At 43.0% G+C, this 14,895-nt stretch overlaps 1 protein-coding gene across 3 annotated transcripts in view; it reads right to left on the reverse strand.

Moving 5' to 3' along the window:
* Positions 1 to 14,895, reverse strand: part of DYM (dymeclin) — a 272,781-nt gene that overhangs the window by 237,825 nt on the left and 20,061 nt on the right. For all 3 annotated transcript variants that reach the window (XM_084781008.1, XM_084781006.1, XM_084781007.1), the window contains exon 2: positions 11,864 to 12,053. In XM_084781008.1, the coding sequence (XP_084637134.1) occupies positions 11,864 to 12,003 (140 nt within the window). In that variant the 5' untranslated portion in view covers positions 12,004 to 12,053. The remainder of the gene's footprint in view (positions 1 to 11,863; positions 12,054 to 14,895) is intronic.

The raw sequence follows: 14,895 nt of genomic DNA on the forward strand, positions 1-14,895 counted from the left end.
AAAAATCTTTGCCCTTTATTGCAAGAATGGTCTAGAGAGCATTGTGACAGAAAAAGTAAAACTTTGATCAATACAAAGTGAAAAGTTGTAGAAAATATGTTCCATTATAAAGATAAACTGTCAACTATATTAACCACTAAAGGAGACAATATTTCCAAATGTCATCAGTCACAACTCTGGGTATGGCCAGGATGCATGGGCCTGCTGGCTCCACCACCTCAGCAAAGAGGCCACTTTCAGTCAGTGTCGGGGCACCACTGCCACCAGTCAACAGAGTGCTACTGTTGAATGTCAAGAGGTTTTCCAAAACTGACAAACAAAAAGAACATTTTTAATAAGAAGAGAAAATCATACTTGTATATAAGGAATTTTTAAGTTTCTACCACCAAAGTAAATACATAGCACAGGTTACTAAGTAAGCCAAATAGTCCCAATAACTGTCATATATGAAAATTTGCAAAAATCATTTACAGTATGTTTGGTCAGCTGGTGTTAACAGGCCAGACAGGTAATAGCTTGCAAATAAAGCCCAAACAGAGTTAACACAGGCAGCACACTGAACTGGGGACTTGAAAGAATCTATCCCCATGTTAAAAGCAGCCCCTGCCAAATTTGTGCCCCTTTAGTATTTCTATCCCTCCACACATTTCTCTTTGTCACCTCAAGCTCTTCTTTCCTGCCAACCTATCTTCCCCATTCCAGACTGTAGGTTTGCATTTACGGGGATCAAGAGATTGTTGGGCCTCTGCTGGCCCTGAAGGATCACAGAAAGAAGAAAAGAGGATTGACTAGCACACACTCTTGCAGACGATTATTACTGATTTGTTACACGGCAACACTAGAGGTTGGAGAAAGGACTCAGCCATGCGGAGTGCTCACATGCGGAGGGTCTGGGGTCAGCTCCCCACATCCACATTCGATGGCTTACTTTAGTGTTCTCTTTTTCTGGCCTCTGTGGCACCCATGTACATGTCATAATGTGCGTGTGTGTGTGTGTGTGTGTGCGCGCGCGCACGCATGCACACGTGTGAGTATATAAGTAATAAACACCTTTTTAAAAATTTTTTATTTTTATTTTATGTGCATTGTATGTCTATGGGTGTCAGATTTTGGAGTTACAGACAGTTGTGAGCTGCCATGTGGGTGATGGAAATTGAACCCGGGTCCTCTGGAAGAACAGTCAGTGCTCCCAACCACTGAGCCATCTATCCAGCCCGATAAAGAACACTTTTTAAAAAGAAGTAAGACTGCAACCTTGAAAAGGTCTTATGTTCTCAGTATAAAAGCACTGCACTCGTCAGTTCATGCTCTACTACACAGAGCTGTCTGTGGCTAGGGACTTTACAAGGAAGAGGGTTATTTAGCTCACAGTCTTGGAAAGTGAAAGTCCAATTGAGAAGCCTATTGAATCAGCTGAGTGACTTTGTTTTGGGTCTTTTTAAAAAAGGTTTATTTATTTATTATTATGTATATAGTGTTCTATCTGCATGTACATCTGCATGCCAGAAGAGGGCATCAAATCACATTATAGATGGTTGTGAGCCATCATGTGGTTGCTGGGAATTGAACTCCTGACCTCTGGAAGAGCAGTCAGTGCTCTTAACCGCTGAGCCATCTCTCCAGCCCTGGGTCATGTTTTTTAATCAAAGCAATAGAAAAGCTCTTATTAACAATCCCTCACTGGGGAAAACCCTATAAAATGCAATGGGTCACCCAAAAGACAGAAAAGAAACAAACACGAAAACAAAAAGGAGACAAAGAAGAGACTCAATAGAGAATAAAATGTTAATAAGGGGATAAAAAAAACATGCATATATTCATATATTAAAATGTCATAACGAAACTATTATTGTATATGAATATGCAAATTTTAAAGACCCTATCGCAGTGTTGGGGATGCTGCTTAGTGATAAAAGTGCCTTCCCAGCATCACAAGACCCTGAGTCCAACCTCCAGCACTACAGCAATAAGTGGAAATATGCATAGAGTTGGCATGCAAATGAATTTCCTAAAAACAAAAAAAAACTTACATTCTATGCATACTATTCAAAGTCCTTTCACCAATTGTTTCATTAGAAATGAAAGAAGGTGAGAGTCAGAAGTAAACTTTGGCAACACCATGGATGCAGTATCAGATCACACACCCCTGCAGCCCTCGACATAAAAAGACATTCAAGCAGATCTACATAATACCAACCTAGGCATGCTGGCATGTCAAGGAAACTGTGCCATGGGGCTGTAATGATGGCTCCAGGGTTAAGAGCACTGCTGTTGGTTCCCAGCACACACAAGGCAGCTCACAACCATCTGTAACTCTAGACACAGGGTTCTGACACTCTCTGGCCTCCCCGGCTCCAGGCACATATGTGGTGCACATACATACATGTGGTATACATATATGCATGCAGGCAAAGCACTCATGCCCATAAAGTAAGAATACACTTGAAAATATCTTTTAAAACACAAATAAAAGTATTATGCATATAACATGTTATAAAAATTACATCAAGGTCATAATTACAATCAAACAAAACAATGAGTGATGAAGAATTAAAAGAAAATAAATTTAAGGATAACAAGGAGACCGGTAGGCTGCCATGTGACTAACTGGTACGAAACCATCAACCACAATGTACTCAGGAAGCAAACTTGTAAATTATATACGTTCTTTCTCTCACAGCTCCCAGTAACTTAGACTAGCTATATTTTACTTTTTATGCACACTAGCCCCATACTCAAACGGTAAAAAATGAAAAGCTCATAGTTTTAGAGAAGACAGATGTGCAAAAAGCTGTTGGGGGAAATTATAAGAGAATTCTGAACATAGATTTGTTGAACAAATCACAATTATGATGTTTGTAAAATAAATACTAAAAACTGTTTTCTTCTCTTTCACTAAAAACTGTCACAGAATATCTTCAAAATTTACAGTTTATACTACTTCAGGCTAGACCACCCCTATTCTAACAGATGTACAATCTTTGTCAGTTGCCACGTGGCCTAAGTAAATCACAGAGGCACTGCTGAAGACTCCCCTACATTAGCAAAGAGAGAACTACACAAAGTCACAGCACTCACAAGAATCTGCCCATTCAGTGGTTAAACTGCAGGAAGATTAATGCCTCAAAAGAACCTGTTCATAGTAAAATTTCAAAGGGTAAACTGCATATAAATTTATTGCAGAAAATTTTAATGCATCAGGAAGAATCAAAAAGGTGTTTTTATTCGTGTGATACACAGGCAATCTATATGCTGCCATTCAACTGCTAAAATCAAAGGCTTGGAACTATTAAACTGCCCAAACTGTAGCAACCACTACACTGGGTAAAACTGCATTTATTTTCTCAGGAAAATAAGAAAAAATACTGGTTTTAAAATTTAGATTTCAGCACTGCCAAGAAAGCAATCAAGGGAGCAACGATTTTCTTGGCCCCTACTTTTTAGCACTGGGCTAAGGCTTGCTGGCCCTACTGAAGCACTCACTTTAATAGAGCAATCAATAGATACACTGGATAACTCAGGCACCTTCCAAAGTAACGGTGCACTGGAGGATACAGACGCAAGGAGGAGATGAAGTGTGAAAACTCAACTTCCCGAGGCTCCTCCATCTGAGAAGATGAGATGCCAAGGGAAGTCGCCTGCTGTTTATCCATTAACAAAACAGCTTGATGTGATACTTTTGTCACCATCAGTACACGCCTCTGAGGAGAGAATGAAGAGACTCTAGGAGACAGCTGAGTAGCTACCTTGGGCCACCTCAGGGACAGGCAGTCACTTGGGCCACCTCAGGGACAGACAGTCACTTGGGCCACCTCAGGGACAGGCAGTCACTTGGGCCACCTCAGGGACAGGCAGTCACTTGGGCCACCTCAGGGACAGGCAGTCACTTGGGCCACCTCAGGGACAGGCAGTCACTTGGGCCACCTCAGGGACAGGCAGTCACTTGGGCCACCTCAGGGACAGGCAGTCTATTCCCATACACTGTACGTAACGTGTGTCAAGAATGAAAACACAGAGGCAGCAAGGACTCAAGGAGAAAACTGCTTTCAAAGGAGCACTTGCTTCCTTCAGTCAGATACTCGTGAGCTAATGCCAGCCAAATCTCTTCTCTGTTTCTCAAGTGAGTAAACACATTTTAAAACTTTAAGATCACTCAGCCAAGTAACCTTAGCCACAGAGAAGGTACAAATACTGGACCCCCCAGGCATGGTACAAATACTGGACAAGTCACCTTTGCCTTGCAGGCCGACTGTCAGTAGTGACATGCGAGCATCGGATGTGTGTGAGAAACATGTACAGCACAGCTTTGCACAAGCTTGAAGTGTATAACCTCAGGATCCTTTCCTTGGAGTCACCAGGTCATTCTATGACCACGTGCAGTGCTCTGGTCGTTATTTGAAGGTCAGTTAGATTGAGCCATGCTTCCAAAAGGAGCCAGTGACACCTGACAGTCAACAGAACCCATCTCTGGATTATATAAACCTGGTTTAAGTTTGATCCTTACAGCTACCGTACTCACAGTAATCGTGCACAAGCTCCCAGGGCTCAGTGCTAACAGACACGGAACAATAACACACACATGAAGACTACCTGAAAAGAGAGATGGCAGCCAGTCTGCCTCCTAAATAATGGAGGAGCTGACGGTGTCTGCACTGGCACAGCTTCTTACCGGAATGTCTTATCTTTTGTAACACAAGGAAAATCCTTGAAAGAAAATCGAAGTGGTTAACTGGAACTCAACAACACTAAAAACAAATAAAGGCAGCCAGGTGTGGTGGTGCACGCCTTTAATCCCAGCACTCGGGAGGCAGAGGCAGGTGGATCTCTATGAGTTTGAGGCCAACCTGGTCTACAAAGCGGGTCCAGGACAGCCGAGGCTACCCAGAGAAACCCTGTCTCAAAAAGAGAGACAGAGGAAGAGAGAGAGAGAGAGAGAGAGAGAGAGAGAGAGAGAGAGAGAGAGAGAGAAGAAATGGAGGCTCTCTGTGTATAGTTTTGAAGCAAATTATAAAGGGCATACATAACATGACTTTGGTTATATAGGAAATATATAACCATATATATATATATAGTCCAGGAAAACTCACAGACAGAAAGTAGCAAAGAGGTTACCAGGAGGAACTGGGAGCACTAAGGGAAGTTTGTACTATTTAATAGGCAAGGCACTTCTGTTTCAGATGGAATAAAGTGCCTGGAAATGGAGACTGTGGATAGTTATACAAATATATTAATTCAAAAAAATTATATAACAGTAATACAACATCACATTTTTATAAAAAAACATACAAAATATTCAAAGTGACATGTGGTATTTGTAAATGGATATGACTACAACTTTGTCTCTATATTTTATAACTTTTCTATAATTAAGGATTACTTAAATATTTTAAAAGGTTATTTTATTGGTAAAACTGGACATGAAGAAGTCATCTACTTACATAATGAGAAGTGCATAAAATCCTGGTTATAAGGAAATTTATCATACTTCTATTTTTATTAATGAAAAATGAGAAGCCAGTAATATGGTCAAAATTAGCTAAATAATTTAAGGCTATTCATTAGGCAGAAAAGCATTGAAAAGAGAACGTAAAGAATATGATGAGGGCTGGAGAGATGGCTCAGTGGTTAAGAGCACCGTCTGCTCTTCTAAAGGACCCAGGTTCAATTCCCAGAACCCACATGGCAGCTCACAACTGTTTGTAACTCCAGTTTCAGGTAATCTGACACATAAAAAAAAGTTAAAAATAAATTAAATAAATAAACAAAAAAGAATATGATGACAGCATTTTAATGGAGCATCAAAAACAGAGACAGTCATTGTTAGCCCTTGTTACTCTTGACTGCCGGTTAATCCTTTCTTTGGTTCCCCACACTGTATTTGGAAGGTTTAAACCTGAGTTTTAAATGCCTGTGTCAGAGCTGCCTTTCTACCTTATCTCAGCACCATCTAGTGCCCAGTAAGTGGAATAATTCTGATGCAGTAGAGCCTTCCAGATGGCAGCAGTTAGAAAGGCGCCTCCAAGAAGCAGACAGACCGGTCCACACTCAGTCTGCTCACGGGTACTAAAGAGTGTAACAGATAATCCCCACAGTCACATGACCAACAAGGAAAGGGGGAGGGGGAGGGGGCAGGGAAGGACAGTCCCACGGCTTCCAATTGAAAAAAAAGTGTTATCAGAAAATTAGTTCAATTTATGTACACTCTTCAGGTTCCACTTTTAAGACAGTCCTTGCAATTTCTGAACTAAAATTAGCCTCCTCGAAGAAGAGCAGAGTGTGACCTACCATACTCTAGGGCAGTGTTCAAAACTTCGGTGGGGGCGGGGGTGGGTGTCAGACAACCTTTTCATGGAGGTCACTTATCAGACGTCCTGTATATCAGATGTTTACACTACAGTTCACAACAGTAGCAAAATTACAGTTATGAAATAGCGACAAAAATAATTTTGTGACTGGGGTCACCACAACATGAGGAACTGTATTAAAGCATTAGGAAGGTTGAGAAGCGCTGGCCTAAGGGAATGTGTCTCACCATATCCACCCAGCAAGAGCCCACACAGATGCTACTCTCTCAGCGTTCTAATGTGTGCCCAAAGGAAGTAACAGGGGCCACAGGTTCGTTTCCCCAGTAAGGACTCAGGCTTCCTTCACAGTCCTGGAGCACCACAACCCTGAGCAACCTGAGCAGGTCACTGGGACAGGCCAGGGAAAGGCTGGGAAGCGCTGTCAGCACTCCCTGACAACTGTCCAAGCCTGCCACACTTGCTTCCTCCTCCTCTCATTAACACGAGTGGTGTTGTCAACAAGAACCCACTCCTGCCCATTTGTGCGACATCATTTGCTGCCATATTAAATGTGGAAAAAAGACACTGAATACAACCCAAATGGTCACCCTGATTCTCAGGCACTCTATGACTGTATGCTATGTCCCCACTAAAAAGAATGATGAAGCTATGACAATATACAGAAGGCTTTCAAGACATACTCAACTTAATAGACGGCTGTACATACATTTAATCACAGAATTCAGTAGGCAGAAACAGAAGAATCTCTATGAGTTGGAGGCCAATCTGACCTACATAATGAGTTCCAGGCCAGCCAGAACTACATTGTGAGGCCTGACTTTAAATATTTTTTTGGGGGGGGGGGAGTTTCAAGACAAGGTTTCTCTGTTTAGCCTTGGCTGTCCTGGACTCGCTGTGTAGACTCAGGCTAGCCTCAAACTCACAGCAATCTACTTGCCTCTGCCTCCCAAGTGCTAGGATGACAGGCATGTGCCACCACGCCCCGGCAGGCCTGACTTTAAAACAAAACACCTGGTGGTGGTGGCACACACCTTTAATCCCAGCACTCAAAAGGCAGAGGCAGATGCAGCTCTGTGAACTTGAGGCCAGCCTGATCTACAGAATGAGTTCTAGGACAGCCAAGGTTACACAGAAAGTATGTAGGATGCATGCTATTTTGGTCTAAAACTACGGTGATACATGTGATAGTTGTTTGCATACGCATAAGATCACCTTCAAAAGAATATTCAAGGCCGGGTGTGGTGACACAGGCCTTTAATAACTACCCTTGGGCACATTTATCACTCTGCACCACACGCAGCCCCAGCCCTAGACTGGATACACCTGTACCATCCACCTTCTTTGGGACTGTTCTTATTCTGGTTCCTCCCAAACAGTTTCCAGAATCTTGTAGAATCTTCCAGAACTATCACCACCACCCAGCACACCCACAACCATAATGCCTTCCTTCCCGCTTATCTGTAGCATCTGTGTCTGATTTAACATCTCAACTGACTTTCATTCTTATTTGAACTCTGTTTCAGAAAGATAAAAACTTTGTTAACAAGTAATATTTAGTGAATGACAGTTTCACAAGGTGATATACTTAGAATATTAAATACGATGAAAGCATAGTCATGCCCTTTCTGGAAAAATCCTTCAAAAGACGTTAGAAGAAAATTTAAACAACTTTAATATTGTGTAAAAACTCTCAAACCTTCTAACCTCCTCCCCTCACCACTTCTTAGGACATGTGTTCTTCTAGCTTGGGTGTGATGTTTCTGCGCTGTGCGTGCTCCCCTGTCCTTCCCTATCAACCCTTACCATGCTCCATCCTATATTCTAAACCCTTTGAGAGCTCATGGTATTATCTTCCTAGTTCACCATAATGACCTGAGAAACGAACAAATGATAGAAGCACAGTGCGCGGTATCTGGTCCGGTAGCTCTAAATGATAAGCTTGCCCACACATTATCTGCCCGCTCACACACATCAGACTTTCACACCAGCATATGCAGATACCTAGGAATCAAAATAAACACTGGTTAATCTGCATTTTACCACCATTATGTAATTTATAAATCTGTAGAAAATAAATCACGTAAACAGCTTTTAAATATGTTAAGAAAGATGAGAAGGAAGGTGAGGAGATAGTTCAGTCAATAAAGACTTGAGGATGTGGGCTCCACTTACAAAGGTTACATGCAAAAACCAGGAGTGGTGACATGGACCTGCAATCCCAGCACTGGGGAGGGGGAGACAAGCTCATTTGAGGCTCACCAGTCATCCAGCCTGGCCTAACCAACAAGCTCCAAGCTACACAAGAGACTCTGTCTCCAAAACCAAAAAGGCAAGGTGGGTATCACCTGGGAAATGACTCCAAAGGCTACCCTCTGGCCTCTACACTCATGAGCCACACATGTGCAACACACCCAAACACACACACACACACACACACACACACACACACACACACACACACACACGAACCTAGTACCCATCTACTGGCTAGACTGGCTACCCAGCAAACTCTGGGACTCCAACTGTCACCACTCTGCCTCAGTTACAGGTGCAAATGGTCATGGCTATGTTTTGTTTTTGTAGTCCTGGTTAGCCTCAACCTTACAGAGATCCATCTACCTGTGCTTCCTGGGTGCTGGGAATCTAAACTCAACTCCTAACACTTGCGTGGAGGGTATTTTACTAAGGACCCATCTCCCCAGCCCCTCTGACGTTCACTCTTAAGTTACCCGTTTTATTTCAACCCTTTGCTTCACAAGTAATACTGATAAGGCGCCATTTTTAAACGCAGGACAATTGCAGTAGCATTTGCTACCGTGCCTGGAAACTGTTGCTTACAGAAAGGAAAGGCTAGACAGAAAGGACTTACTGCATTTCTTTTTTCTTTTGTTTTGTTTTGGTTTGGTTTGGTTTTTCGAGACAGGGTCTCTCTGTGTAGCCTTGGCTGTCTTGGACTCGCTTTGTAGACCAGGCTGTCCTTGAACTCATAGTAATCCACCTGCCTCTGCCTCCCAAGTACTGCATTTCTAAAACTTGGTAGACATCAATTTTGGGCTATAAAATGAGCTGCTCTTGAAGATGGCACACATGAATCCAAGAAATCCCAAGAATGAACAATTTCAGGAATAGATGGATTCAAAGTCAGCTACAGAGATTCACCTTAGTCCTAAAAATTGATAAATGAGGTAATCCTAGCCCGTGGCTGTTAATCTGCTACTCAAAGCCTACTCAGTTTCAACAACACACATCACATACCTCTACTGCTCTCTGTTCCTGTGAAGAGAGAGCCAAGAGCAACGTGGGGAATAACGAGGTTACTTCAGTTTACCCTTCCAGGTAACAGTCTATCACTGAGGAAGTCAAGGCAAGAATCTGGAGCAGACATCATGCAGGAACACTACGTACTGTCCTGGCTCACTCCACTCAGCCAGGATTTTTGTTTGTTTGTTTGTTTTTTGGTTTTTCAAGACAGGGTTTCTATGTGTAGCCTTGGCTGTCCTAGACTCACTTTGTGGACCAGGCTGGCCTTGAACTCACAGCGATCTGCCTGCCGCTGCCTCCCAAGTGCGGGGATTAAAGGTATGCACCACTACGCCCGGCTCAGCCAGGATTTTTAAGAGTCCAGGCCCGTCTGCCTAGGGATGGTGCTGCCCACAGTGGACTGGGCCTCCTACATCAATCAGCAATCAAGACACTCTCTGACAGACATGGTCATAGGCCAATCCAAATGAGGCAGTTACTCGATTGAGGGTCCCTTTCCCCAGGTGTCAGGTGACAATAAACACTGAACAGCACAATCCCTGAGAAACAGGACAGTCGCAGGCAGAAAGACAAAGCAGATGCCACCAAATTACCTGCACTGTCCACAAAGGAAGCCTCTGGAAGTACTAGGCCTGCAATCTGTAACACATGGTCATTTGTTCCATGGCTTTTCATTAAAATTCCTTTATGCCTTTCTCTATAAACTAGAATGAATTAGTATTTCACATGATAAGCATTAAGAATAGTAAAAAGGGGTCGAGTGTGGCGGCTCAGGCCTCTGCCTCCCCTGTGATTAATGGCACGAGCCACCATGCCCAGCTTACCTCAAAATTCTTAAAAAAAAAAAAAAAAAAGGCCAGGTAACCCAGAGGTGTAAAACAACAGAAAGTTATCAGGCTGCCGCAGAAGTCTACCAACAGCTCTTCTGAGCAGAAACCACATCAGCATCCAAAATGTCAGCAAGTAACAGGAAGGCATCAGACATGAGAAAAAGAAGACCTCTTCACCCTCCAGCTCCCGGAGGCTGCTCACAGCATGCCACATCACATGACTGATATACCGTGACACATCACATGACAGATGCTGCTTCCCTCTGTTGTCATTTCCCATATACCGTGACACATCACATGACAGATGCTGCTTCCCTCTGTTGTCATTTCCCTTTCAGGAATCCTTGTTTCCCCACTGGCCCACCTGGATAGTACACATCTCCTCTACTTCCAGGTCGACTGAGTAACATGCTTACTTCCACCTGCTGCTCCCACCGCCCTTCACCTCCCAACATTACACAGAGGGTGGGCACTAGACAGGGACTCTACGTCAGTAACGTTGTTATAAACAGTTTTTGAAAAATCTAGCTAGTGAGTCTATGAAAATTCAAAAATTCTAGTTATTCTACATTGCCATGAAGCTATCAAGATTCTGTAACAGTTTACATGAGATACTCTGTGTACCTGTTAAATTAGCAATGATCAAACACACACACAGTAGATCTGGAGAGACAGATGAGCAGTTACAGATACAGACACTTGCTGCTCTAGAGTTTGATTCCCCAACACCCATGTCAGATGGCTCAGAGGCACCTATAACTACATACGTCATGTGTACATGCACACACACAGAGAAAGAGGGGAAGAATAAAATAAATGTTTCTAAAGTCCAAAGGGTATATTAAGTTTACAACAGTGAGGGAAAGCAAGGCCTCTGCACTTCCGGGGCTCACTGATGAGTTGGTCACACTGGCCCAGAATAGCCTGGCACGTGCACTAGAACTAGAAATGCACATCCATTCTGACCCAACAATTCCACTCCAAGGAATTCAAAATAAACCTGTAAACATGCAAAATAATACCCTCTGCACTATGAAGGAACAAAATTCTAGAATCAGTCTAAATGCCCACAGGTCAGAGCTGAGTAAGCATAGTTAAAGGCCACTCTGGAACCACTGAAAGGATAAAGCAATGATCATATACTTCCACAGATGAGACCCATGCTACTTAACTGGAGGAGAAGGCAAGGGAGAAAGCGGTCTAACACCATTTGTACCTGAACAACGCTGTAAGACTGAACGAGGGTGTGGGAAGCACATTCCCTCCGGAGGGTCAGAACAACTGCTTCTGGCAATTGTATTAGATAAAGGAGACAGACAAAATGAAATAATATGAAAACCTACTTCCTACCTTCCACCTTCTGGATTTCCTACTGATGTGCATGATGACCAGAGTGGAAGAACACCGGGAAGCAGTATACTGACAGAACGGGCTCCTCTGGCTTTCTAACAGAATTTTCGGTCTTACCTGCTGGTTGGTGCAGGGAAAGAAAATGAAAAAAGCTGGTTCCAGAAGGGGTCGTTTTCAGAGATGGACTCAGTGCCTGAGAGCTTTTTCAAGTACTCATTTTTAGGAAGATCATTGATCCTGCTGCTGTTCGATCCCATCTTCTGTATGGTAGGCAGCTCGTCCTCACAGGGGCATTTCCACAAGACACCTATTAAAAAGTGGAAAGAGTATTCAAATTATCCAAATAAGCATCCCACTGTCCGCAGCACTAAGCTAGACAGATATAAAACTGCAGGTATAAAACTCCTGTAAAGGTCCACATAGCTAGCTCTCTTCACTTGCAAATACACTGGATCTCAGGTGCAAACCCCAAAGGAAGAGATGGGATTATAATCTATCAGAGCCAACATCAACCTAAAATGACAGCGCACACAGTAGGATGCACATAGCTGCGGCTGGGGACGCGCTCTGTGGTTCCCAGCACTTGCTACTCTATCCCAAGTGCCAGAGCACGATCCCAGCACCCAGGTGAGGCAGCTCACAAATGCCAGTGTCTCCGGCTCCAAGGGAACCAACATCCTCTTTTGGCCTCTGTGGACATCTGCGCACACATGTGTACACAAGGAAGCACATGTGGAAAAAATAAATAAACAAATATAAACAAATATTTTTCTTTCTTTCTTTCCTTTATTTATTTATTTAATTTATTTTTTGGTTTTTTGAGACAGGGTTTCTCTATGTAACAATCTTGGCTGTCCTAGACTCTCTTTGTAGACCAGTCTGGCCTCAAACTCACAGATATCCACCTGCTTCTGCCTCCTAAGTGCTGGAATTAAAGGCTCAGCACAAACCTTTTTCTTTAAAAAAATAAAAATAAAAAGTGAACTCACCTTTGCCCAAGAAAATGTCTCAAAGCAAATTCCTAATAATCGTAACTTGCTAGTTTACCAAGAATAGTCTGGAAACAAAGTTCTCTTATGACTAGGACAACAGTGCTAAACACAGTCTGGATGGCACAAGCACAAAGGAGAGTGCAAGTAAAGTAGTGCCCATGTGCCCGCAGGTCTTTCTGAGGGAATGGAGGCTGTCCTACTCCTGGTTCTAGTTGGAGTTCTGAACTCCAAAGAAATAGCACCTCACTGCTAGACACTCACAGACATTAGACACACGGCATCTCACTGCTGGACACTCACAGACATTAGACACATGGCATCTCACTGCTGGACACTCACAGACATTAGACACATGGCATCTCACTGCTGGACACTCACAGACATTAGACACACGGCATCTCACTGCTGGACACTCACAGACATTAGACACACGGCACCTCACTGCTAGACACTCACAGACATTAGACACACGGCATCTCACTGCTAGACACTCACAGACATTAGACACAGGGCATCTCACTGCTGGACACTCACAGACATTAGACACACGGCATGACACAGGGCATCTCACTGCTGGACACTCACAGACATTAGACACAGGGCATCTCACTGCTGGACACTCATAGACATTAGACACACGGCACCTCACTGCTAGACACTCACAGACATTAGACACACGGCATCTCACTGCTGGACACTCACAGACATTAGACACACGGCATCTCACTGCTAGACACTCACAGACATTAGACACAGGGCATCTCACTGCTGGACACTCACAGACATTAGACACATGGCATCTCACTGCTGGACACTCACACACAGAAGACACACGCATCTCACTGCTGGACACTCACAGACATAAGCCAACCGAGCAAGTGAATGGCAGTTAAACACAAGCCAGGATACTGTTCTGACATTGGCTAACATAGACGTCAAAATAAGTCAAAAGAGATAAGGGCAGCCTGGATATTTTAATAAAGGGAAGAAATCAGCAATGAGATAAACAAGGGACTGCAGAGATAGCTCCAGGGTTTAAAGTACTTGCTGTTCTTGCAGAAGGCTCAGGGTAATCTCCTAGCACCCACACCAAGACCATCTGTAACCCCAATTCCAGAGGTTCTGATGCTGCCTTCTGGCCTCCACAGGGAAGACACGCATGCAGGCAAAACTCCATATACATAAAGTAAAAATTATTCTTTAGGGCTAGAGAGATGGCTCAGAGGTTAAGAGCACTAGCTGTTCTTCTAAAGGTCATGAGTTCAATTCCCAGCAACCACATGGTAGTTCACAACCATTTGTACTGAGATCTGATGCCCTCTTCTGGCATGCAGGCACACATAGGGGCAAAATCCTATATAAAAAAATAAATTAATGAATCTTTAAAAATAATAAATATTTTTTAAAAAGAAGCAACCTCTGTAAATATGTATCTTAACAAACATTAGATTTCACAACTTTACACACACACACACCCCAAACCACTAATGAACATAAAAATTCAGATATGTCCTGTCTAATAGTGGCAAGTTGCAATACCCTGCTCTCATCTTTACATCACCTAAAAAAATACCAACTAAAAAAGCCCTCAGAGCTGAACGACACCACAGGTCAACTGGACTTAATGGACATCCACAGACTAGTTGCACCCAACAGACATGGGATGCACTGTCTTCAGCAGCACATAGGACTTCTTCAACATTAGCCACATGCTAGTCCACAAAACAAGTCCCACCAAATACAAAAGAACTGAAATAATTGCTTATATTCTATGTGATCACAATGGAATAAAACTGTAAGTAAGCAGTAAGTAAAGCTACAGAAAACATACAATTTTGTGGAGATTCAACAACACACTAATAAATGATAACTGGGTCATTAAGGAAATCAAAAGATAAACTTAAGAATTTATAGAATCAGAGTGGATGAGATGGCTCAGCAGAAAAGATACACCACTTAGCAAAGATAAACCAAGATCGAATAAGCAAACTAAACAGACCCATAACCTCTCCTGAAACAGAAGCAGTAACTAAGTCTCCCAATCAAAAAAGCTCAGGGCCAGATGGATTCAGCACAGAATTCTACCAGATCCTCAAAGACTTAGCACCAATACTCTTCAGATTATTCCACAAACTAGAAACTAACGGAACACTGCCC

This window comes from Acomys minous, assembly GCF_964271855.1.
Source record: "Acomys minous genome assembly, chromosome: 4".
Taxonomy (NCBI): domain Eukaryota; kingdom Metazoa; phylum Chordata; class Mammalia; order Rodentia; family Muridae; genus Acomys; species Acomys minous.